This window comes from Mesocricetus auratus, unplaced genomic scaffold (genome assembly GCF_017639785.1).
Source record: "Mesocricetus auratus isolate SY011 unplaced genomic scaffold, BCM_Maur_2.0 Super-Scaffold_100008, whole genome shotgun sequence".
NCBI lineage: Eukaryota > Metazoa > Chordata > Mammalia > Rodentia > Cricetidae > Mesocricetus > Mesocricetus auratus.
Window position 1 is genome coordinate 8,516,718 of NW_024429192.1, and position 26,292 is coordinate 8,543,009.

General features: G+C 39.6%; 1 protein-coding gene across 1 annotated transcript; it reads right to left on the reverse strand.

The window, feature by feature from the left end:
• Window positions 1-11,193: 11,193 nt before the first annotated feature.
• On the reverse strand, window positions 11,194-11,730 carry LOC101835163 (keratin-associated protein 13-1-like). Its single transcript, XM_005073838.4, has one exon. It carries the CDS (start codon window positions 11,704-11,706, stop codon window positions 11,194-11,196), a length of 513 nt encoding a protein of 170 aa, XP_005073895.2. The 5' UTR covers window positions 11,707-11,730.
• Between the last annotated feature and the right edge of the window lie 14,562 nt (window positions 11,731-26,292).

The following is a 26,292-nucleotide window of genomic DNA, read 5'->3' on the forward strand; positions in this document are numbered from 1 at the left end:
ACGAATTTAACACTGCTCGCATATGACTGGTAGCTTCTAACAAAAATATTGACAAAATTTATTTGAAGTTGGTTAGACTTATTTAGCATTTTTTAAAATGTCTTCTATGAGGATGCCCAGGGTTAGGTCAGCCAACTAAGTACAGGTGGGTGTCTGAGGGTCATGATACATGCGAATCTAAGTGGCCTACACCTACTACCCAATGCTATGGTGACATCTGAGCCAGAGATACAGGCTGAGGGTCATGTCTGAGTCCATGATCTAGCTGCAGCTAGGGTTTGTGTTGATGTCTGTGGCCCATGTTACCTCAGGAGACCTTAAGAACTATGTGAGATGAAATCAGAAGGACACACTGAGATGCCTCTGCCCTTTGATGGTCCAGGGAACTATGGCCTTGCCTCTATGCGGCCCCTGCACTCAGGAGAGATGACACACCCTTCACCACAAGTGAGGGTGAGCTGACCCCAAGGGCATGGGCACAGCAGAGCTGACTCTGCCTCCACACCTGAGGAGGGTGGCTTTAGTGGCCTGGACTGAGCAGCTAAGCTACCACCCATGTCCACAGTCAGACCTTGGGTTGTCCCATCCTGGCATCTACCCCATTTAGTACCTGATGGAGTTCTTGAAGGAATTGATCCTGTGGAAAAATACCAGCAGAATCTCCAAGACTCAGGGCAGTAACAGGATATCCCAGAGGAGTTCCATTGAGGAGCCAGTAAAGATAGTGTAGCAGAAACCAGACCAGTGACTCACTGCAATGAACATTTCCTGGTAAAACAGATAGGACAAAAGGGTATACTGTGTGACACACCAATCCCCCAATGCCACCAGGACGAATGAAGAAGTGTTGGAAAGGCAGGAAAGAAGGAGAAGAGGTTTGTTTGTTCACTTTTTTTGTTTACTTTTGTTGGGAGGAAGCACTGTAGAGTTGAGGGGAAGATATGGGGGGACCAGGTGATGAGCAAAATTGTGGTGCATGATGTGAAACTCCCAAAGAATCAATAAAGAAGTTAACTTTTAAAAAAGAAGAAAGAGAAGAGAAGAAAAAGAAGAAGGAAGGAAGGAAGAAAGGCTAGAAACATAAGAGTCAGGAAATCATGAAAAGAAAGTCTACACTCTAAAGTTATTTTAGTTTTCTGTTTCTAATATGGTGGGTGCTTTTTTTCTAATTCAATTCTTTTTTTTCTTAAAATTCTCCTTGCAAAGCCTGAATAAACTTACCTGGTAGGATCATGTTGTTTCCTTGACATTGTATTTTTTTCTTCCACAGTAGATACTCCAGTCAGCCTTGGAATGAATATGAAGATGTCATTTTGTGTTCACGCCAATGTGTCTGTCTGTCTGTCTGTCTCTTTCCCTGATCTCTCCTCATGTCAATATTCTAATAGTCTCTCTCCCACGTCCTGAAGGAGATTGTCAGTTCAGTTTCCACTTTACAGGAATCTACAAGTTATCATCAACTGTAATCTCATTCTAGATTACTCCCAAGTTTATAATACAGTGTTCTATATAAAGCTCCAACCACAGAGAATACATTTTCTCTTTGTCTTATTTAAAGACAGCCCCATTAAACCCAATTCATCTTTAAACCTAGCTGGGATGTTTTATATTCTCTTTCAGCCGGTTATGCAAGAATTTCAAGGTTGCTTGCATATGTGATCTGAAGCAAAGGATGCCATGGGGGTCTGGTCTTCTGTTCCTACAGCCTGATGTCTTTGTCTGCCTTGGTCCTTCCCTGTAAACTACCTCTACTGTGCAACCATGTGAATTTATGACAAGCGGATTGAAAGGATTGGCCATGAGGGACAGTTGTAAATAACTCTGTAGATGAGTAGTGTACTTTGGTCAAGTTTGGGTTATTTACAAGGCCTTTTTATTATCTCAGGGATTGCCTTTCCAACGATATATTAATTTACCTCTTCAGAGTGAAAGACTTTATAACTCTATTTTAGTGTAATGTGATTCTTCTCTGAGACTTGCCAGAAATGACAACTAGATGTTTTGGCACTTATAATGCACTCAATATCTTAATATTAGTTAGGCTATTCTACTGAAAGCAAGGCCTGTTTATAATAATTCTATACATGAAAATGCTGCCCTAAACTTAGTCCTGAATTAGGTCCTAACCAAGAAAAGTAAGGGGACAACATGTTTGACTAATAATCAAGAAACTTGCCATGTCTTCTAATACCTTCTGTACCATGCATGAAGAACGAATTTTATTACCTACGTGGATACATATTTTACATCACAATAAATTACAAGTTGAAATAAACATATGTAATAAATAACTAAATATCATTCTAAATATAATTTATGTGATATCTAGCAAAAATGTTTCATAATATATATCAGGATTTTTACAGAGATAAAATGTAAGTTGAGAATGTCCAAATAGAGAGCAATTTTAATAGCAAAAATACAACTAGAAAAGTTATGAGATGCCTGTGACATACAAAAAGAAAGTCTAAGTCTCTGTGTACCTGGGTAACATCTCGGCTGATTTTTAGCTACTTGTGTACCCTGCACTTTAATTCTGCATATTTGTTGTTGACCAATATCTTTATACACCTCTAGTTTGTCAACTTTTATTTTCATAGTTTCAAAATTCTCCTTACTCTTTCTTATCACATAGATACCTTTACTTCCTGAAAAATTCTCCCTCTCTCATTGTCTTTGATTTCAGTTTCCTCACAGGGCTGGGACCAATTGTGAACTCCTGATTTCCCTTGAAGTTTCCTCTAGTGTACTTTATAAATTTCTTTGTCGTAATTCTTGCGGAGGTCTACAACTTAATGGATAGAGAAATTCTTTGAGTTTTGTTTATCTATGTACAAAGAGGTTTTTTTTGTAACTAGCTATGAACAAAGTCAATATGCCAACAGTCATGTCACTTCGCTGTTTTCTATATGAAATACATGAATCACAACATGAAATTCTATTGCAAATCTACTTTGAAATAGCAAGCAGGAAATACGAAATTTGATTTGAAATACTTTTCTTTGGTTTTCTTTGGGGGGGGGCTTTTTCAAGACAGGGTTTCTCTGTATTGCTTTGGAGGTTGTCCTGGAACTCACTCTGTAGATCAGACTGGCCTTGAACTCACAGAGATCTGCCTGCCTCTGCCTCCTGAGTGCTGGGATTAAAGGCATATGCCACCAACGCCTGGCTAAAATACTTTTCTTTCTAGCTATGTTTATCCAAGAAGATGAAAACTCATGTTCCACAATCATAATTAATTCCGACAAAGGATAATTGACTTCCTCCTTATAAATACACAAAAGTTACTGAGGTAAAATATTTACATTAAAGGGTATTTTTTTCTCTGGCCCACTCAATACTAAATCATAGAAAGCTTCTTTTTATTCTATACAAAACTTTCCATATGCCCAAATTTCCCTACTTGTATTTTCCTAGAGCCCTGTTTTCCTCAAAAACCATAAATGTTTCACATGCAAAGGGAATATAGTACATACTTTTCTTCATATTATTCACCTAAAGTCTGTTTTGTAATGCAAACAAGTGACAGAAAGCAGAAGTTTTAGAGAGAGAAAATATTGAAGCCTAAGATAAATATACCAATCTGTCAGATTTTGTAAAATTTCTCCAAGAGGCCTAGAAAGATTAAACATAGCTTCCCAGAACTAAATAAGAAGCACACACACAAAATATCCTTCCCCAGATAAAACTAAGAAACTAAGCCAGAATGTATGATTTTATTAGTTGATATTTATTTTTTCAACTATTTGTGAATAAGATACATGAGAGTAAATTATATTTATCTCATAAAGTTAATTCTAATGTGAGTATAATTTTCAAAGAATGATTTAACCATTTTATCCCACTAATTCCATTATTTTTTTTCTTTGCCAGTCATTTGCAACTGAAGGAAAAATATGTGACAACTGATTGGGAGGTTTAAAACAGTGAACATAATGATTTGGTTAGAGGTTAGCCCTCTAAAAGTCACTTAGAAGGTCAGGCCTGCTCACATATTCATTAATAGAAACTAGATCCATGGATTGCTCTGTGGAAGTTTGATAGCTCCTAGAGGCATATAACACTGGACAAAAGAATATGGATCATAAATTAGCATGAATACAATATATCTTCCATGATTCAAGTATCTAAAATCATTCAAACCTCAGGCCAGTGAGCACCAGCTTCCAGATTCATTGCCCAGAGAACTGAAGTTGCTGGATCCAAAGCCCAAAGATAAGACATAACTCAATTCACAGGGCTGGCTGAACATCAGGAGCAAAATGTATGACAACAGTTAAACACCACACAGGACCTCTGGCAGCTGATGGGCTCACCTGAGGTCTGATAGCCACTGTGTGGAGAGGACCCCAGCTGGCAGGCACTGGGAGTACTGTAGTGATCCATGAGAGACAATTACAGACAACCACAATAATAAAACCAATTATAGAGTATTAAGGCCTTTGTATTGATGGCCAGAAAAAGATCTGGTTTGAGCCACTGAAAAGTCTCCTGGTGCCAAGTTCAGGGACACAGAGATTTAAAGGCAAAATCCACAAAGATACTTCAAAATAAGATGAGGGTCAGCATAACCTTGAAACGTTTGTTCCTGGCAGAGCATAGTAGTTGTTTTAGAGTTAGCTTGCCAAATATTTTGGTTAGTATCTGGATAATGGCCTAGGCCATGGAAATCTCAAGTGTGTTGCCAAGGTAGACATGAGTGTTTGGGGGAGGGAGCTAGAGAGCTGAGAACTGTCTAAACAAACACAAAGTGGAATCAGAATTGAATGGAGTTGTCTTAGTCACATCTGAGCAGCTGGTCGTGCTGTAGACCAGGTTGCTGGGGCAGAAAGTGCTACTGAAGGAAGATGAGAGAGTCAGATGAAGTCTAAGGGTAGGGGAATGAGAACTTCCCAGATTAGCAGTTTTATGCCATTTTGAGAGCAGGTATGCGCTCAGCTGGGATATAACTAAGTTACTGAGTTTAGTGACATCTTCTATATGGGGGACTCATTTATGGTCTTAGGCATTACATTATTTAGGATTTCCTCTCTCTCTCTCTCTCTCTCTCTGTCTCTCTCTATCTCCCTTCTTTCCTTTCTTCCTTCCTTTCTATCCCCCCTCCCTCCTTCTCTCTTTCTTTCTTTCTGACAAAATCTCAATATTTAGGGCACAAAATTTATTCTAAAACAATGTCCCCTGCCTCCACATTCCAGTGCATTGTCCATTTCCTTTAGATTTTCGAATTTTGTGTAGTACAGTTTTTCAAAGTATGACCTGATGATTCTCTGGATTTCCTCAGTGTCTGTTGTTATGTCCCCCTTTTAATTTCTGATTTTGTCAATTTGCATGTTCACTTTCTGCTGTTTGGTAAGTTTGGATAAAAGTTTGTCTATCTTGTTGATTTTCTCAAAGAACCAACTCTTCCTTACACTGATTCTTTGAATTGTTTTCCTAGTTTCTACTTCACTTGATTATTTCCTGGCATCTACTCCTCCAGGGTAAGTTTGTTTCTTTTTGTTCTAGAGCTTTCAGTCCTGCTGTTAATTTTCTAGTGTGACTGTTCTCCAGTTTCTTCATGTGGCCACTTAGTGCTGTGAACTTCCCTCGCAGCATTGCTTTCAAAGTGTCCCATAAGTTTGGGTATGTTGTGTCTTCATTTTCATTGAATTCTAGAAAGTCTTTAATTTTTTTTATTTCTTCCTCGACCCAGGAATGGTGCAATTGTGCATTGTCCAATTTCCATGAGCTTGTAGGTTTTATGCAGTTTGTGTTGTTGAATTCTAACTTTAAAGCATGGTGGCCTCATAAGATATGGGGGGTTATTCCAATTTCGTTGTACCTGTTGAGATTTGCTATGCTGTCAAGCATGTGGTTGATTTTAGAAAAGGTTCCATGTGGTGCTGAGAAGGTATACTCTTTTGTGTTTGGATAGAATGTTCTGTAGATGTATGTTAAACCCAATTGGGATATCACTTCTATTAGTTCCTTTGCTTCTTTGTTAAGTTTCTCTCTGGGGGTCCTGTCTTGTGATAAGAGTGGGGTGTTGAAGTCTCTCACTATAAGTGTGTGAACTTTTATGTATGATTTGAGTTTTTGTAATGTTTCTTTCACGAATGTGGATGCCTTTGTATTTAGGGCATAGATGTTCAGAATTGAGACTTCATCTTCATGGATTTCTCCTGTGATGAATATGAAATGACCTCCTTCATCTCTTTTGATTGATTTTAGTTTAAAGTCTAATTTGTTAGATATTAGGACTTCTAAACCCACTTGTTTCTTGGGTCCATTTGATTGGAAAATCTTTTCCCAATCCTTTACTCTGAGGTACTATCTGTCTTTGAAGTTGAGTTGTTTTCCTTGCATGCATCAGAAGGATGGATTCTGTCTCTGAATCCATTCTGTTATCCTATGCCTTTTTATAGGTGAGTTAAGACCATTAATATTGAGAGATATTAATAACCATTGATTGTTGATTCTTATTTATTTTGGATTTGGTGGTGGTGGAATTGTGTGTGGATTTCCACCTCTTTTTTCTTTTGGCTGTTGTTAAGGTGGGATTATCTATTGCCTATGTTTTTCTGGTTGTAGTTAACTCCCTTGGGTTGGAGTTTTCCTTCCAGAACTTTCTATAGGGCTGGATTAGTGGATACATATTATTTAGATTTGGTTTTGTCATGGAATATCTTGTTTTCTCCATCTGTAGTGATTGAAAGTTTTGCTGGGTATAGTAGTCTGGGCTGACATCTGTGGCCTTTAATGTTGGTAGAATATCTATCCAGGACCTTCTGGCTTTCAGAGTTTTTTTGGAGAAGTCAGGTGTGATTCTGATAGATTTGACTTTATATGTTACTTGACATTTTTCCTTAGCTGCTCTTAATATTCTTTCTTTATTCTGTATGGTTGTGGTTTTGATTATTATGTGGAAAGGGGACTTTTTGTGGTCCACTCTATTTGTGTTCTGAAAGCCTCTTGTATCTTCATTGGCATGTCTTTCTTTAGGTTGGGAAAGTTTTCTTCTATGATTTTGTTGAATATATTTTCTGCACCATTGAGGTGGTTTTCTTCTCCTTCTTCTATACCTACTATTCTTAGGTTTGGTCTTTACACAGTGTTCCATATTTCCTGGATATTTTGTGTTAGGGATTTGTTGAACCTAAGATTTTCTTTGGTCAATGAATCTATTTCTCCTAGTGTATCTTCAATGCCTGAGATTCTTTCTTCCATCTCTTTTATTCTGTTGGTTATGCTTGCATCTGTAGTTCCTGATTGTTTACTCAGCTTTTCTATTTCCAGCATTCCCTCAGTTTGTTGTCTCTATCTCATTTTTCATGTCTTGAACAGTTTTAATTGTTTCCTTCATCTTTTTGGTTGTTTTTTCTAGGCTTTCCTTGCTATCTTTAAGAGATTTGTTGATTTATTGCATTTTTGGTTTACTTTTCCTTCCATTTTTTTAAGGAATTTTCTCATATTCTCTTTGAGGGCCTCTGTCATTTTCATGAAGTTGTTTTTAAGGTCATTCTCTTCTGCTGCATCTGTGTTGGGATGTTCAGGCTTTGCTTATGTAGAGTTCCTAGACTCTGGTGGTGTCATATTGGTTTTTCTGTTGTTGAATATGTTTTTATATTGTCTTCTTCCAATACCTTCTCCCAGTGGGTGCAGATGAAGTCTCTTCCTCTCCTGATGGATACAGGTCTAAGGTTTCCTTCCAGTGGTTGCAAACATGTCAAATACACTGATGTCTGTCTTTTTCTGGTGGATGGAGAAAGGGTCTAGGATACTGGCAGTGTCTGGATGGGCTGGACTTCTGGGATGAGATCCCCAGTATGCAGTCTGCAGGCCTCAGGTAGCTCTAAGCAGGGCATCCATGAATAGCATTCTTGAATTTTTATTTAGGTGCCATTTTATTTATTGTTTTAGCACTAATCCAACCACCTGCTTCTATGTCAGAACTGTTAGTACTTGATGTCTTTAATGCTATCCAGCAATGAAAAAGAACACCCCTATAGTGTCTTTGGTGAGACTTGGCTGTGTATTTATATGTATTGTAACCAATGGTTGATTATGACTACGGTGAAGATTTCAATGATGTCATCACTTTTATTTGAGTTGAATTAAAACATTCCATTTGCCAACAAAGATTTTCCATTCCTAAAATACTTTTTATGGCTTATATAATATACATACATTGTTTCTTGAATCCAGTATAATGGGAAAATAGGTAGGATAAATTAAATGATAAACATGGTGGCTCACACTTGTTAACAAGAAAGACTCTATAAAGGGCAAATGACTAAAGATGTGACTTGAAACAAAGTCAGTTGGTTACCAATTTGAATATAGATGATGAGACTCAGACAGGTAGAGTGAGGGTAGTTAGACAATGATTTTGGGGTTTTTCCATTTTTGGATAATTCAAAAGAAACTGACTTATTATTTAAATAACACAATATTTCTCTTATTTTTGTTTTTGTTTTTGTTTCTGTTCTGTTGTTTTCTTTTTCTCTTTCTTTCTCTCTCTCTCTCTCTCTTTCTTTCTTTCTTTTTTGATACAGGGTTTTCACTGCCCAGACTAGTCCTGAAACTCACTATGTAGCCAGGATGGTATTGAATTTACTGCAATTCTCTTGCCTCCATGTTCCTAAGCATTGGGAACATAGATGTAAGTCACATTGCATAGCTTTTTAAAAATTTGGTTTACTTTGTTTTATTGTTTTGAGTCTTTTTTAAAACATTTTTTTCTTTCCGTTCATCATTTTACCTATCAATCCCCCTGTTCACTCACCCTCCCATTCTCCCATGCCCCCTATCAATACCCATCCCCACCCCTCAACAGCTTTCCAAGGACAGTGAGGCCTTCTATGGGGAATCATCAAATCTGTTATATCATTTTCGGGGGGGCATAGACCCTCCTCTGTGTATCTGGGCTGAAGTAGTATCCCTTCATAGGAAATGGGCTCCCAACATCCATTTGTATGCTAGGGATAAATACTGGTTCCACTGTTAGAGATACCATATACTGTCCAAGCCTCCTAGCTGGCACTCACATTCAGAGGATTTGGTTTGGTCCAATGCTAGTTTCCCAGCTTCATGACTGGGGTCCCTGTGCTCTCACTAGGTCAGGTCAGCTGTTTCTGTGGGTTTCTCCAGCAAGGTTCTTGACTGTTTTGCTCATCCCTCCTCCCTCTCCACAACTGATTTCCAGGAGTATACCTCAGTGCTTAGCTGTGGGTGTCTGCTTCTGCTTCCATCAGCCTCTGGATGAAGGCTCTAGGATGCAAGGTAGACAGATATTCCTGCCATTTTACAGTGCTTATTTTTAAGAGTTTTATATATAATTTATAAAAGATATCCCTAAATTAATTACACTATTTGTTTTTCTCTAAGTCTGTTGTTGAATGAAAACAACCACCCCTCCCCCAACCATACTCTTACATGGCATGATTAGTCCTCATTGGAACTGTTTGGAAGGATTATCAGGTGTGTTCTTGTTGCAGAAGGCATGTCACTGAAAGTAGACTTTGAGGTTTCAAAAGCACACTCTAGGCCAGTCTCTCTGTCCCTCTCTTCATTCTGTGTATGAATCTGGATGTAAAGCTCGCAGCTACTTCTCAAGCACCGTGGCTGCCACCTAGACGACAAGCTGCCTGCCATGACAACAACAAACTAACCCTCTGGGACTGTAAGCAAGCACCTATTAAACGCTTCCTTTTATAAGAGTTGCTTTGGTCATGGTGTGTCTTCACAGCAACAGAACAGTGACTAAGACAGCCGTATAGAATAAAGGAATAATGCTGGGGGTTTACGGGAACTTGTGTGAATCATCTATTTTATCAGTTATAGGCATCTTATCTCAAGCTGTCTATGTTCACATCTGTTTCAGAAATTTCTTGGCAAATAAACTAGGCAATATTACCATAAAAAAGTATTTTTTAACTCAAAGATACATCACATGCTCACCTGTAATGATGTATATTACATTACCTTCAATTTCATTTAGATGAATTCCAAAGAGGACACTCTGTGTGATTTTACAACTTGACAATGTACTATGTATTAAATTTGGTTACAATTCAGTGAGATGCACCATCAGAAGCAAACCTTCCAGTTTATCACATTGCAGGCCATTTTCCATTTCCTTGTGTTCTTCCTCTCTTTCTTGCCTGTCACCTTCGAGTCCTCTAGTTCTGCCTGACCAACACTTTCAGATTCCACAGGGAAGGAAATACACTCTCTTTCAAAGTCTGGCCATTTTATTTACTAACATATACTCTAATTCCATCTTGGTGGCTGCAAATGATGGAAATGACTTCCTTGTATGCTTGTAAATTAAATTTATTTTAACTTTTACATGAGATATGTTAAGTTCCCCAAACCTTAACCCTATTATTGTAAGGCTTTAAATAAAAGGATACATGTATAATATATAATACAGGTGTATACACATATAAATAATTTAAATGAAATTGTATCACTTGGATTAATAGGACTCTCCCTCAAAAGCCTAGACTAACAAACTCCTCATTGCCAGGCAAGGCAAACCTCCCTTTGAGTTGTTAAGGGAGTCCAAGAGAACACTTCTGAAAAAACAGGTTATTGCCATTGCCTTTGTTTAATTCGAAGGTTAAGACACTATTGCTTTCTTAGTAGAACTTACTTTGTCCAGTTGGCATAGACTTGAAAACCAACCACTTATGAAAATCAATTTATATTTTTGCATCTGGGATTTAATTAATAAAAATCTATACTTTTAAGCAGCATCATTTTACTTAGTGTTCTTATGTAAGAAAACTATCTGAAGCAATAAGACGTTTATCTAATTCACAACTTATTAAAATTTCAAAGCCTGTATGCCTGTGCATGCTGTTCATTTAGCTGTTCAATTAATGTTCCACAACCACAAAAGCAAGCATACGGAAAACAACTCACAAAAGCAGCCATAGCTGGATATCAAATCTGTATATTGATCAGCTCAAAATTCTAGTATTCATAAATTTGGAAAGAAGTTCAACACTGTAAATTTCATTTGCAATGCACACTTTATTTTTGAGTTGATAGACTAATTACAGACGTCTCAAAGGAATCAGAGAGTAAGTGAGGAATTGGCCACCAGGAAATGAGAGGATAATTCTTCCCGGTCAAAGGAAAATAACAACGGTCACGAATCCAGGACTGGGTGACAGTGGTCAGCAAGATTGGAAATTAGTAAGATGATCAGTGGAATCCAGACCCAGTGCCGCAGCTTGGTCTGTAGCAAGGAGACTGGCAGGTTCTATAGGGAACATAGGATGGGTGGCAGAATCCAGATCCATAGCCCAGTGAAGAGAAGCCCTGGGGTCTCAAGCCGCTGGATCCACAGCTCAGTGAGAAAGAGCCTCTAGACCCGTAGCCCAGAGAGAAACAGCTGCTGGACCCGAAGCCCTGAGAGCCAGCATATGTGGTCCTACAGGGGCTGCAGAGGCTGGAGACCCTGGAGCTGTAGCAGGGCCGCTGGCAGGAGCTGTGCACCTCGTGGGAAGTCTGGCATCCGATGGGCCGGAAGCAGCTCTGACGATAGCCGCTGTGGAGAGAGGAGCCCAGAGGGCAGGTCCTGGGAGAGTAGAAGTTAGTGCTCTGAACTAGGTGCTGCTGGGGGTAGGAAGAGCCACAGGAGACATAAGGGTAGTAGTTCAGGTGATCTCCACAGGAACGGGAGGAGAAGTTTCCAGAAGAGCAGGTGTAGGACATGTTGATGGCAGAGGTAAGTTGAGCTGAGTGTACCCGAAGATTCTGAATTTGAAAATCACTCCTTTTCTGGGACCTTTATATACTCTCAGTGGTGGGTGTGGCTTCCTACACTGGCATTGTTTCAACATTTGGACACCCTCATCTGCATGTCTGGACCTCAGTAGTTTTCTTTATAATTGCAGTTAACGAACTCCTTTTATCTGACATTTAAGGGAGAACTCATTTTTTATATGTCTGAGTCAATGAACTACATTCATGTTACAAATGCTATGACTGTATTTAATTAGTGCCTCTGCCATTATGGCCAGGAAATCCCCTTTATTTTCTCTCTCTGTGACGTGTGTGTGTTCATGTTTGGGGAGGGGAACTATTCTTAGGGATGACCAAGTCATGATTCTCAGTTGGTCATCGGGGAAGAGTCAGACTCTGAACTGTCGAGAAACCATTTCAAAAGTGGCTCCAATATCAATTCCTTGGTTCACACCCTTGCAGTATAAATGTCCAGTTTCTTATTCACTGTTATCAATGGCTATTATATCCAGTCTGTGGGAGCCATATAAAAGCAAGTCAAAAGAATTGAGGAACTGTACAAAAACTAATTTTGCAAAAATGTATAGAAAAAATAATTATAGTAATAAAGCCAAAACAATATGGGACCATTATGGAACCCTGTAGAGCAAAACATCAGAAATAACATTAACTGTACAAGGGTCAATGGCACCAGGAGGGTGGTATTGTCGATTTATTTTTTATTTAACCTATATTGATCGACACTCTCCTCATAGTTCAAATTCCTCTAGAGTTTGCCCACGCAACCCATATCGCCAGACATTATTTCAAGTTGATGGATGGTTTTAGAGCTTTTCCAAGCTCAGTTTACCTGTGCTTGTTTTGTTTTGCCTTTCTTACCAGATTTTCAGATTACTGAAGAGGATATTTTTATGAGTCATAAGTATCAGGATAATATATCATAAATAAGAATGCATCTAAGCATGAATGTCAATTTAAAATAAAAAATATTTTAAGAACCCTAAACTTCTAAATTTCAAAATAACAACCAATATCACAAAATTAAGATGATGCCACCATCCTCATATAGGAGCCTATCTGGATATTTGTTACCCGAGTGAATGGTCACGGCGACTTTTCTGCAGGAAGAATGGAAATAACAGTCTTCCTTTTTAAACCGTGTAAAGGAAAACACTGAAAGTATCTGAGATGATAGGAATAGCCCCTTTCACCATCACTGTTTGTTGTTGGAATGTCTCAGCTTTCAGATTCTTAGAACTTGTTTACAGTGGGTGCTTCCAGCCTCCCTAGGACCATGTTCCTCTCAGTCAGGTGCCTCTCTCCAGGTCACTCCCCAGTCTTCAAGCTGGGTCTGTTATTTGTGTGGGAATCAGCCCTGGGGTTTAGGGACTGGGAAAGTTGCTGACACAAAAATAAAATGATTCTTCTCAGACCCAGACCAAATTACAAGGGAAATTTGGTGGGAAAGGGCTCGCTCCAGCCTCTCTGAGGTAAGCACTGCTTCCAAGTCCTCGGACAGCCACAGCAGAGACAGGATTTTACCTCTTCACACACCACAGGATTTGCATGCATCCCATCTGTACACATGCAAGGAATTTGGATTTTCCCGTTTTGGATCCCACAACAATTCAGTAAGTAAAGATGTTTTAGACAATACACTAGCCCTGCATAGCATCTTCACCAATGAACTCACCCTAGTTCTTGGGTTTGAATCGAAGACAAATGGGCTTTGTATCAGAAGGGGCTTCTACAATTCTCTCTTATTTTTTCCTTTAAAAGCCTGTGCTGGCCAGGACTCATTTGTGAATGCCTGTGGATGACTACTGCTGTTCCCAAGCGCTCTTCATTATTCCCCGGGAGAGTCACTGTAGGGTTGCTACTTACATTGACTGGGCCTCCTGGAAGGTTACAGAACACCTTCACAGTTTCAAAGCATCTAGGCAAAAGTTCCCTGGAGTTCATCAGTTTGATGGTGTGGGAAGATGTGTTTCGTATTAGTAGTGTGAGAAGCCCTCTGGACCTGCTCATGGACCGGACACTGCCTCCCATGACTCTCCTGCTACGCAGCTGTGGTTCATCCTCCTAGAGCACTGGAAAGGCCAGAAAGGACAGAGGCTTGAGTCCCAAGCTTCATTACTTGGCTCTGACTCATCTCAGACACCAGTTGCAGGTTTCTGAATTGTTTTCATTACATGCAATCCCCACATCTCCCTCCAAACAACTTTGTGGCACTGCTTCTCTCTAAGGCTCAAACTTCATTTAGATAACTATCTTGCTGTAGGTTTCTGTTGTTCCTTTTCTTGTCTTTCCCTCTTATTAATTCTCCATTAAAATGTAATAAATAACAAAACATTTTGATAGAGTCATTGAGAGTTTTCAATGTAACTATGCTTCCTAGCAATTTAGAGCAACCAGAATGATGTAATCCACCAAAGGTCACCTATGTGACCTCAGTGGTTAAAAAGGACAATGTCACAGCTTCCCTCACTGAATTCTAAGCCCAGCTGGTGAAAACATAACAGGGTTAAATGACAGATACTGAAATTATCAGTGCCTTTTCTGTAAAAGTATGTTTAATTGTAATTTGTTTAAAAGCGTCCACATGATTTGAGTGACAAGGAACTTTTTTTTAAAGTTTATCTTATAATCTTCTAAATGTTTAAATGTCTTTCTCTGGGCTCCGGGCAACTGGGGTAAAAGTCTTGGTTTGTTTATTATTTGGTTTCAAATCAGCACTTTCTAAACTCCGTTTGAAAACAAACATCCTGTCACAACTAGGAGTAAGTTTCCATCACTGGAGGCAAGGTCAGTATTGTTAAAATTAATCGAGATTAATCAAGCCAGCGCATTTGCCCATCATGACAAAACATTGTGACTACCTCCTCAGGCATGTACTTGTGTCCCTTTCATTCTTACATGCACCCTGCCCTCCTCCCTTCAACATGATGGGAGTATAAGAGCACAATCAAATCCGATATCAAATCCAGCCTACACAGTCTGATTCTTTTACATGGAGTCCCCATGGGCTTTCTATCAAACTATATACCAACACCTGGAGTTTAAAAAGAGCACATGAGATGTGGCCTTCTGACATCTTTTACAATGTGATAACCAGCTGCTGTCACCCCTGGTTGTCTGCGAGCCCAGTACAACATGGGGGAGAAGGGGAGAGAGGCTACATCATTTCTCCTAGACACTCTAAACACTCCTCATTCTTCTCCGATCCAAGATCACACCCCACTCACTGTTAGTCACTGTATTCACCAGCATCCCTATTGTTAGTAAGAGAATGAGAAGACAGAATAGGGAGCCTGTGTTTAACAGCAAGAACAAAAAAGAAATTGCAGAGAATAAAAAAACCAAATACTTCTTTCTTCATCTTCCAGGCTTAAACGAAAATGCCTGTATTGACGGATTAGGAGACACCGACCATCTGCCCACATCGCTTGTACTTACAAATTGCTTCTTAGACAATTCAGTGATTTGAAATTAGAAACTCTAACCTTAAATGATTCATAAGTCAGTAGAATCTGAGTTGGAAAAAAGTTTGGGTCAATAGTGGTAATACTACAGAATTAGCAAGGGGTCATTTAGGTTATAAAATAAACCGAAAGATGAGCAAATAAATAATAAACACAGAAGTTCAAATAAAGTGGAAAATTCCCACCTACTACATCTGCTGCACTTATGAGTCTAGAAATCACTCCTATCACTCCCTTGTGTAACAGGGTCAGCATCTAGCCTGCAACCCTCCTAAAGTAGTCCTCATAATGCAGGAATAACATTCTGTGCCTGACTCCCTACCCACACCTGCCCAAATTTGGCTATCCTAGACAATAAAACACAAAGTCGGAATTTGAAAGAGTGTATCTAATTTCTGTTTGTATCATTGTGATTCTATTGTAAAGGGCAGTTCCCTATATCTCCGTGGTACGCCCTCTGTTCCCAGGGCTGTGGAGGTCTAACAGTTATTAGCAATCTTCTTGTTCTGGGAATGGGGACGATGGATGCAGTCGCATTAACATCCATTCTGAGAAATGTAATATCTCAGAGCTTAAACAGTGGCTGTGTGTCAGTACCCAATGACACTGTGCAGATGGCCCCCTGATGACAAGTAATGACTCCTTTAGCCGTAAGTACCAGAGAGAAGAGTAGCGACTTTGACACAGTGTGACAGCTGAAAATGGGAGGCAGAATGCAAAGAGCTTTTGGGAATAAAGTCAGATGAATAGTACCCTTCCTACAGGACTGGCACACAAACAATTCCTGGTGTACCGTAAGTAGGCTTTCCATGGACTCATGATCACAGAACAAGAAGGGGAGACTTGTAGATGCCACAAGTGAAATAAAACATGATGAGTATGTCAGTATCAAGTTTTTTGCATTTCTCCATTCTTGTTGGGCAGCTGAGGTAAGGTTGACTGTATCTAGTAAACCTGTTTGTAACTTCTGTTCAGAAGCAAGAAGCTTCAGTAGGGGTCCTGGAAGAATCTTGAGCTATATTCTACTTAGTCCTAGAAGAAATGATGAAACCTCGCTTGTCTGAGGGCTTTTCCTGCCCTGGCACTCTGGGGATCTGAACATTTCCTGACAATGGGATGTTACCATATGCTCCTCTTTCAAAAGGTCATTGCAGGGAGTTTTGGGGAAATGCATGAACGCAGAGAGCAAGTCCATGTTCCCTCTGCCTGTATTTATCACAGTAAGATGGGTGAGTTTAAAGTGAGTGGTGGAGGGAGAAAGGAGAGGGGGAGAGGGAGAAGGAGAAAAAGGAGGAGGAAGATGAGAAAGAGAAGGGAGAGGAGAACAGGGGAGAGAGGGAAGAGCAGGGAAGGAGGAGGGAGGAGGGGGAGAGGGGAACAGGGGAGATAGGGAAGAGCAGGGAAGGAGGGGGAGGAGGGGGAGAGGGGAGATAGGGAAGAGCAGGGAAGGAGGGGGAGGAGGGGGAGAGGGGAACAGGGGAGATAGGGAAGAGCAGGGAAGGAGGGGGGAGGAGGGGGAGAGGGGAACAGGGGAGATAGGGAAGAGTAGGGAAGGAGGGGGAGGAGGGGGAGAGGGGAACAGGGGAGATAGGGAAGAGCAGGGAAGGAGGAGGGATGAGGGGGAGAGGAGAACAGGGGAGATAGGGAAGAGCAGGGAAGGAGGAGGGAGGAGGGGGAGAGGGGAGATAGGGAAGAGCAGGGAAGGAGGGGGAGGAGGGGGAGAGGAGAACAGGGGAGATAGGGAAGAGCAGGGAAGGAGGGGGAGGAGGGGGAGAGGGGAGATAGGGAAGAGCAGGGAAGGAGGGGGAGGAGGGGGAGAGGGGAACAGGGGAGATAGGGAAGAGCAGGGAAGGAGGGGGGAGGAGGGGGAGAGGGGAACAGGGGAGATAGGGAAGAGCAGGGAAGGAGGGGGAGGAGGGGGAGAGGGGAACAGGGGAGATAGGGAAGAGCAGGGAAGGAGGAGGGAGGAGGGGGAGAGGGGAAGAGGGGAGATAGGGAAGAGCAGGGAAGGAGGAGGGAGGAGGGGGAGAGGGGGAGAGGAAGACAGGGAGCAAGGGGGAGAAGACAAGAGAGAATACACCGATGAGAGAGAAGAGGCAATCTGGTACAGTACAAGAGGAGAGTGGGGCTCCTGCAGATGTTCCTGGGCTTTCAGAGTTTTGGAATCAAAGGCCCCTGTAGGATGCTTCCCATTTGTTTCTTCTCCACAGTCACCTTGAAACCACTGAGTGAGCTCAGGTCCTGGACAGGAATAGCTTCAGAGGGAAACAGAGCTCCATTTTCCCCTACATCTGCTCCACTGGCAGAGTTTTGTGGCAGATGGGGAAACAGAGGGAGAGAAGCTTCTGGGGTGATGACACCCCAGTGTATGTTGAAGACAGAAGACCAGGAAAAGCTCCAACAGCCAGAACGTTCCTCTTATGAAATTTAATTATCAATGACTTAGCTTTATTTTTAGTTACGTTCAATCATTTTCACATACAAAACATGTATAGTGAAGGGCTTAATATAGACATTTTATTCAGATATATCATACATTTTAAATATAATTGACACACAACATTTGCACATATCTACAGGGATGCAGTGTGATTTTTGCACACATGCATATAACACATGGTGTTCAAGTCAGGAATATTAGCATAACAACCCCCTTAAGCAAGTGTCACCTTATTTTGCCAATTATGTTATGAATTCTTATTTAACTCTTCTGAAATATGCAGTAAATTGTTGCTAATAGAGTCATTCTACTCTGATTCTGTGCTGTGTGCAATAGGCGGATCCTATTTCCCTCTGTCCTCCTCTTCCATCTTCTTGAAACTGGGAATCTACCCCATGAATTAAAGTTCTTATTTTAAGTTTCTCAATGATTAGCCCCATGAACCATTAGCCGTAGCAGGCTATGCAACTGTCAATGACCTTGGTGGGGGCTTTTGGTTGCAATTGTACATTACTGGCCCCATAGGTCTGAATTAGTTTACTACTGGACATGCTCCAAGAACCTCAACTTTACATTTCAACTTTCCCCACCACAATGTAAAGGACCTCACAGGAAATGGCAGTATCTTCTTCATTTACGGGCTCTCAGCAGACTTTCAGTACGTTTATTAAAATGATGAATGCAGGCATTCTCCATGCTAACATCATGATTTCCCCTTGCTAATAATTGGAAATAAGTGCTATTGCTCTGGGAACTATGAGGTGTTGTTGCCTAGTTCCCAGTAAACAACCATTAACAACTGAGCATCTTGTTGCTACAAATTGCAGGAATGGCAGGTGTAACTCAGAGAAGTTGCGTGTAGGTTGCATGATTATTAATCATGAAAACAGCCACTGTCACAGACTACACAAGAAATGAGTGGTTTGCCTCTCTTAACTAAATGAGTAAAATGCATTCAGCCAAATCTTCAAATGGGAAAATCAATGCCAAATCAATTATTCGAGCAGTGAAGCATCCAAGGCCTTCAGGAATCCTACCATGTATTCCTTACAACACAGCTAGCGATGAACACATACAAAGCTCTTTACGAAAAAAAATTTACTACAATTCGTACCAAGTCAAAGGAAAATTAAAACTGGTGAATAGTATCCTACCAAGGTTCTAAAGCATTTCTTTTCTTAATTTTAAATAACCCTCTGCTAAACACTACAAAACAAACCGTGTCTTATAAAATTTTAAGTTCTTTACGTTCAAATATTTTCCTGGTATCTCAAACCACAACATTACTCATTTTGAAAAGTGATTAGGTTAAATGTTGGCCAGTAGATGGATTGTTATACAATATAAGTATACTTCTGTAACTGAGATATTTTTACACAGAGAAAGACACACATAAAAGGAAACCTGGAGGAAGGAATAAAGAGATGGACAGCAAAATCCAAGTCCAGTGATATAGAGCGGCACTGATCCACAAATTCTTGAGAAAAGAGAACTGCAGACACCTTGATCTCAGACCCACCGGCTTTTAAAATGAGACAATTATTTGGCTAATACATATACTCTTTTATAGCAGTACAAGCAATGGTAAACTTGCTCCCGTGAACTTGGAAAGAGAACAGTTAAAACAGTCACAGCTATGATTTTAGCAATGTTGTTTAGGAGATAACAGACATGTGGCCAGAAAAACATAAAGATTTACAGGAAAGTCAGATTCAGATAAAGTAAAACCTCTAAAAGGTTTATAGTGTGTTAAAATATATACGTAGGCTTGGAAGAGAAAAAGAAACAGGATAATGTCTGGGTGTGGTGGCACAAGCCTTTAATACCACCACTCCAGAGGCAGAGGCAGAGGCAGGCAGATTTCCACAGAGAAACCCTGTTTCAGAGAATAAATAAATAAATAAATAAAAGTAAAAGAAATAGGGTAATAAAGCCACGTGAAGATGAAAAGTACAAAGAGAGTCTGGATACTGTATGCTATTGTGTTGTCTTTGAATTGTTTGAATGCTAAGGAAATACCAACAACTGCTAAAAGAAATGCTACTGAATTAATCCAACTTACATATTTTAAAAATGCTTTGACTTTTAAATTTAAATGTAACTACAGGTTAATTGAGAAAAGAATTTCTGTTTGTGTTTCCACAGAAAATGAAAGGATGTGAATTCCTTCCAGACTTCTATGGTTTGATGAAGCAAGACACCCTGAAACAGTGGCCCAGGTGATCCCACATCTGAAACATCTGAGATGATGCAGCCTTGCATATTACAAAAACAAGAACTTAGCCAGGTTTCTATGTTTTGTCATGATCCCCATGGCATGGACAGTGCCCCCAACCAGCAGGAAGCAGTTTGGAATGAACAAAGCCCAAATTCCCTATATTGTTTATAAATTTTTGTTTTCATTTAGGTGGGGTTGGCTATAAATGGTTAATGATCACAACCAATGGCTTTTTAAAGGTAAAAGGAGATTATGGTATAGAAATGAATACTTTGTATTGCTATGGATTTTCATTTAGTCATATAAATTTAAGATCAATTTTGTGATATATATATATATATTTCTCCTCTTGTTTAGGTATTGTGTTTGTATAATTCATTTAAAAATGTAATGTATAATTAAATACAGATTATAGATAGTTGCCTATAATAGTCAAAATTTTGAGTTAGATTAGTTGGGTTTTCTAGATTTACAGACATGTATTTGAGATGGATAGATATTCTTCAAACCTTTCAAAGACCTACAGAATATACAGCATTTAAATGGTTTTGGGTTTTACTTGATAGTGAGACACAATTACTCCTGGCATACCAATTACATTTGAGAGGAAGATAGGCATCAAAGAAACTTGTTATGGAGTTTATTTCAACATGGCAAGGTTAGCCATTTGGGCATGAAACTACTCTTGCCTGGACTGTTTGACTATTGCTGTATAAACTGGACATAGAGGACCCACAGGAAAGTGACTGCTGAACTTACAAAACAAGATGGAGAGTCCTACAGGGTTCATGCTTCATGGAAGAGTCTGCCAGACATTCTGAAGGACACAAAAAATAACTGACAAACTGCCAATACAAATGGACAGTTTAAGATTTCCTATTTTGCTGAGAAGTCTGCCAGACACACTATTGCCTATGGACTGAAGATGGATGCCCCAATGTTACAGAGAAACTTCTTGTGACTGTCCAGGTAGCAAGATGTCTCTGTCAGTTCTAGCATTTATATATTATCCTTCTGTGGTCTTTGATTGATTTGAAGACAGATAGTTATAGTTATAGTTTTCCTAAGATATGATAAAAGACAAGATACATACGAGGCTTTAGAATCACACAGACAGGATAGATGATAAAATACTTTCTTTAAATCTTGTAAATGTTAATGGACTAAATATTGCATTTATAGTTCTTGCTTAATAACTGCCTTGTTATATATTTTACTATGTTAAATTTAAAACCTTTTTATTTAGACAGAAAAGAGGAGATGATGAGGGAAGTCCTTCTGTGTATATGTTGTCCTATTGGTTGATAAATAAAGCACTGTTGGACAATAGGGACTCAAAATAGGAGTTGAGGAGGATTCTGGGAAATGTAGTCAAGAGGAGAGAGTCACCATTTGAACCCAGGAAGAGAATACAAGAGACTGTGTCCTTAGTAAGATAAGACCTTATAAAATATATATTAACAATTATGGGTTAATAATTAAGTCAGAGCTAGCCATTAAGAAACCCTGGAAAATGGCCAACAGCTTCATAATTAATATAGTGTCTCGTGTGTTATTTGAGGGCTGCGACAACAGCAGGACCCAGGCAGCTGGTGGGAAAAATCATGGTGCAAGCAACCCATTGCATATTCTAGCTTTCAACAGTGATCCCTTATCTAAAAACATGTGGGTCCTGTGATCTTCCTCATATGATGTCTTCCAGGTCTCTGCTGGCTGCCAAGGAAGCTGCCAGCCAGCAACCTTTTGTTCATAAGTCCTGATTGACCTGATCCTGCACTGTGAGGTAGCTCTGAATACATGTGCATGGAGACCTCTCTCATGATGGGTTGTCTGCTACCTCTAAATGCTCCTTTGGTTGAGGTCAGTTACCATAAACTTTTACAATTCTTTAAATTTTTTTGGAGAATTTAATACAATATATTTGATCATATTTTTTCCACCCCCAATTCCTCCCAGACCCTTCCTACCCAATCTCAATCAATTTATGATCACAGGTCAGCATGTGACCATTACACATTTCTAGGTCCTTACTTCTGTTTCCTTAACTTACTTCTAAGGGTATTATAGACTTGCTATCCTGGGAGCTGTCTATCAACTTTCAAGAAGTGAATCTGCCACAAGCTACTTTCAAGCTCCACTATCAATGATATTCGATGCTATAAGGAAAACAATATATTTATTTACCAGAGAGAGAGAGAGTGGCACAAACCAGGAGTTAGAAGCATGGCTGGCTTCCAGGAGAAAAAGGAGGTTCCTTTTCCTTTCACTTCCTTTTATATCTACCTGTGTCAGTTTACATGTCCCTGCCCTCATGGGCGGATAGCTTTGTGGGGTTCACTCCTACACTTCACCTTTTCAGTTCATCAGTAATCAGTGCCACAGCTAGAAATCTGAAAAGTTATCCCTCTCAAAGATCCTACCCAACCCCTTTCTACCTCTTACCTTTCTTCCCTATCTCTCCTCTGCTTCCCCTTCCCTAGAGCGTCCTCTGTAATAACACCTTCTGTATTTTTTTCATGTATACCACAAAGAAACAGAAAGATGTTCCTATATTTTAAGATGAGCGATTTAACACAGAAATCAGCTCCCAGTATTTAAATATGCTCTCTGTAGCTTTAGTCAGTTCCCTTTGGCATGAAAACCATAGGTCCCATCACCCAGAGAGAACACTATTCACCTGCAAAGTGCAGGCCATTCAAATAAGGCACACCTGAGTCTGCAATAACTGCTGTCATCAGATCTTTAATTAACTCTCCTTTTCTCCTGCCTTTTTCTTTCCTCTTGGTCTCTGTCCAAACGTGAAGTCCCAAGGATGGTACTTTGTAACGAGTACAATGATGAGTTGTTTCTTCCCATCCCTTGTAAGCTAAAGCAAAGTTTACAACAAAGGAGTGGGCTGACAAAAGATCTTTCCACTAGCTGTTCCACTTGAGACCTAAGTGTTATCTCAGAGAAACAGATTCCAATTCCACTGATGGAGGGGAGCTCATCTAACCCAGAAGATATTTCTGCCTCCTGAAGGAGTATTTGCAAGAACCAGAGAATGAATTTTTTAATATTAACTCAGACTCAGCAACCTCATAGACCTTGTTCATTTATTCACTTTTAAATCATTTCATTTGTCCATGATGTCTACTCAGGGTACATGATTCACATAATTCATACACAGAACAAGAGGCAGTAGATATCCACGAGGAAACACTGTCTTGGGGGACTTAGTAGGGCAATTGCACATACAACCTGGACAAGATCAAGCCAGACAAAACCCTAGCATGGAGAGCATGAGAGGTATGAAGTCCCACCCCTCACTAGAAGGGTATTGGTAATTGACAGCTTCTTGGAAAGGAAGAATTAGCTTTGCTTAAGGGTGTGGTCCTTGGTAGGTCTACCAAGCTCCAGTGAATGGCTACACACTCAAGAGTCTATAAGCAGCAGTAATGAGAATTGATGAGTTTAATTTTTGTTTTTTTAAAGGACATAATGTTGGGTGAGTATGGAGAGGCAGAAATTTAAGAGGGAAATAAATATTATCAAAAATCAATTTAGATAATTCTTGAAGTATTAATGAAACTATATAAGACAAAAACTGAATATTCATACTCAGGCACACAAGTAAAGCAGAAAGGGTGAAGGAGTATCAGAAAAGAAATTCATTAGTGTGTGAGTCTGAACCTGAGTCTTAATCCCATGAGTTAAACAGAGTAACCTCATATAAACTCATAATCATGTTCTGCCCCCACTTCTATAGCTGAGAAAAGTCACACACACACACACACACACACACACACACACACACACACACACGTACACGCACACTTCTTAGGAGAAATAGATGGTAATATATATGTCTAGTTACTGGTAGGCATATGAAATGTGTTTTTGTTGGGTTACTCTCTTTCCCTTCTGTCTACCCTTTTCATGTTCCCTCATTTCCTTTATTGAAGATACTTTCCTTTACACAGGAAGCCCATGTGCATTGACATTCCTCAGCATGGAACTACATCTGTTTTTCTCTCTGAGCTTAGTTTTGTTAGTATTTGGCTGTTGCTGTTGTATGATTTGAGATAATATCTATCTTCCTATAGCATCAAAGTGGAAATTAAAGGAGGTGATTTTCAGAGAGAAATCTCAGGAAATTGCTGGAGCATTTTTGTTGACATTGAAGTTTTGGTCTAGGCTAGTAGCATGGAGCAGATCTGAGGCATTGATTTTTCTTGTCTGGGTTCACATACTTAGACAAGAGAGAAATTGAAATTTATTGTCTGTAATGAATAATAAGAGCCAAAAGTATACCTGGAGGCTCAGTTAAAGCTATAATGGAACATGGTTTCTGTTTCACTTCTCTCCTTTTAAGGATATAAAATTATTGCATAGTTACTGAGAGTTAAATAGAATAAATTATGCACTGAGATGTTTAGCACAATGCATGCCCCCTGGAGACTAGGTTAAATATTACCCACTATTACTGTTATTTTATTAAGATAGAAAAATTGTGTTTCTGTATTTTGCTCTAAAATTAAACATCAGCCCATCAAATCTATTTCACTTATGTTTTCAGAAGAACGAGGAGAACTAAAAGGATTTTAATAAAATGTTTTGGCTTTTCTGTAGCTCTCCAGGACTTTCAAACTACCTGAGTTAAATATAGTGACATCATAGTTAAGAAGTTTGTAGTAGCCAAAAGTTCAGTGGTGAAAACTCACACTGTCTGGCAGATACAATTGTCGACTTTAACCAACCAAATGTTTCCTAAGGAAATGCTCCTTTTCCTTACTAAGATCCATTGTCTCATGAATCAAGTCAAAGAGTCCTCAGAACTATTACCATAAGCATTTCAGTGTGTTATGCAATCAGTATGTGCTTTCTTGTACATAAATTTTGACAGAATCTCAACATTACAATGAAGTATAGAACATTCACCGGCTTAGCTGGCATTCAATTGCACTGGTTAGTGAACACTTTGTAATGATCTTTCTTATAAATAAGACAGATGCTTTCCCCAGATGGTGTTTATAGTGTTCAGAGCACTATGTTAATACTTACTTAATTTTTAAAATCTTGTATGTGTTACTGAAACTTTCATTCTTTTACAATTTCTTACATCCCCACCATGTGCAGGGCATATGGCAGGAGGCAGGTAGGAGGAATGTGAGCTGGAAGCTGGGGAAGAGGGCTATGAAGTCACATCTTCTAGAAGCTGGTGAAGAGGGCTATGACGTCACATCTTCTAGAAGCTGGTGAAGAGGGCTATGACGTCACATCTTCTAGACGCTGGGGAAGAGGGCTATGACGTCACATCTTCTAGAAGCTAGGGAAGAGTGCTATGAAGGCACATCTTCTAGCCATCATGCAGATATTACACTTGTAAACTCACAGCATCAGTGGTAACCTGCAAAGTCCTGCAACAAGTCTGGGCCTGCCATTACACATAGCAAAGGGATCCATAAGGCTCAATACCCCCCAGGGATCATTGGCAGTTAATAGTTGCTAGGGCAGTGATGTCCTTCTCTTCAGCAAGGTGTTGTCTATATCCCATTAAATATCCCTCCCCTATTCAGTAAGATCTTAAGATTTTAAATTATCTAAATAATAGTTAACATGGGGTGATTCAAAGATGCAGAAATATCTACATTTTACTGAACCAAAATGAAGAAATAACCCAAAAAAAGAGTATATGGTAGAAGGAAAATATTTATTTTCTAAAAAATGTTTTTTTGCAAAACTGTTTATTGCTGAAGTTGCTAGCACTGAGTCACCTTATCAAATGTAATGGCTAACTGTCTTGTATAGTGCACGACTTAATCTGTCAATCAGCAGCAAAAATGCCTCTGGAAAATTACTTCTAAAATATGACTAGCTTTTAAATCACTGGACAATTTTTAAGGCGTAGTTGTAATTTATAACACACACCAGCCATGAGTTGAGGACCCTCTTGATTATATTTCCTGAGTGTGGAATACATATGTGTGTCACCATGCTTCGTTTAAATTGCTGAGATTTTGAGTAATATCAATTACGCTTCATTAAATTGTGAACTTCACAATATCAGTTTGGAAGCTGTGGGTGGGTGGGTGGGGCTGTTGTGTGTATTGTTTGTGGACATGCATGAATAAGTACATACGATGGTATGCATACAGAGTCCAGAGGAGGACATCTGGTACCTTCCTCTAGCATTCTCAATCTTGTTTCTTTTCAGTTTTTCAAATCACTTTTTTTTTTTAGATTACAGTAGAATTACATCACCCTCTTCTCTTTCTTCCCTGCAAACCTGCATAGTTTTCCTTACTCTCCTTCAGTAATTGTTGCAAGCATACATAAGTGTGTCAGGCCCATAGAGATGGCTCCTCTTCCTCTTGCCTCAAGGTCAGAGAGTTCAAAACTGTCAAAAGACCTAAAGGTCTAAGGCTTGGCTACTG

What these genes read in the sequence shown, in the direction of transcription:
- LOC101835163 (XM_005073838.4), bottom strand. Translation starts at nt 11,706, where the DNA reads ATGTCCTACACCTGCTCTTCTGGAAACTTCTCCTCCCGTTCCTGTGGA.